General features: G+C 60.6%; 1 protein-coding gene across 1 annotated transcript in view; it reads right to left on the bottom strand.

Annotated features, from left to right (window-relative positions):
• Positions 1-751: 751 nt before the first annotated feature.
• Positions 752-870, bottom strand: part of GUITHDRAFT_122579 (hypothetical protein) — a gene marked incomplete at both ends in the record, with an annotated part of 811 nt that continues 692 nt past the window's right edge. Inside the window, one exon of the mRNA XM_005818133.1 lies at positions 752-761. Coding sequence (XP_005818190.1) covers positions 752-761 — 10 coding nt within the window. The remainder of the gene's footprint in view (positions 762-870) is intronic.

The following is an 870-nucleotide window of genomic DNA, read 5'->3' as shown; positions in this document are numbered from 1 at the left end:
TGCTCTCGACGTCTGTGCCCTCAGCAGCCGACGTCTGTGCCCTCAGCAGCCCTCCCTCCACCTGCCCATGCGCCTCGGCTAGCACCTGTGAGCTCGTCCAGCGCCTGCCCCCGACCCAGCATGGCGCCTACATGCTCTCACACATGCCAGGCAGATCCAGGGGCGGGTTAGGTGTAGAACCTTTCAACGACTCGGCGCGTCGTCGGTGGGGGCTTGCTTGGGCTAGAGCGTGTGGGTCTGCCTCCAGGCCATGCAGCCAGGAGTACTCGTCGCTGCCCGCATCAGGGTCGGCAGGCTCAGAGGCTGACGTGCCTGGTAGCCGTTGCAATGATGTGGATAGTGCTGCTCAAGCTGATGCGTCAGGCTTTGAGCTTGAGAGCTCGAGCCCTTAGGCCCGTCTGCTCTCATCCTCTATCTCTCAGAGGAAGCGGGTCGAGCAAGCAGCAACGCCTGCTGACATGATTGTATATCTTCTTCTCTTCCTCGTTCCTTGTGCTTGACTGGCTGCTGGTCCATGCTGCTAGTCCCTCTTCCGGCTCGGATGCGGACGCCCTCGTCCTCTCCTGCCTCTCTCGCTGCCGGCCTGCCATGGCGCCCTCGACGTCTGTCGGCACCAAGCGGACGAGCGCTATCTCTCAGAGCATCAGGCTTCACCATGTCATGACTTGTATTACACAAGAGAGAGTTACTCCTACGGTCTCCCTTCCCTCCTTGATATCTTGTCGTGCTGTGGCTTTCCTGCTGACCAGATCTATGCCTCTCTTGAGGCTCCATCCGTCAACCAACACAAGCACCCTTAGCCCGCTTGCGGCTCCAGCCACAGGCTGCCTCCCTACCTTCCCTCCTCTCCTCTCGTCACAAGCCTGCCTG

The sequence above is a fragment of the Guillardia theta genome (assembly GCF_000315625.1).
Source record: "Guillardia theta CCMP2712 unplaced genomic scaffold GUITHscaffold_371, whole genome shotgun sequence".
Lineage (NCBI taxonomy): Eukaryota > Cryptophyceae > Pyrenomonadales > Geminigeraceae > Guillardia > Guillardia theta.
The sequence above is the reverse complement of the archived record's forward strand: the minus strand, read 5'-3'. Positions and strand labels throughout refer to the sequence as shown.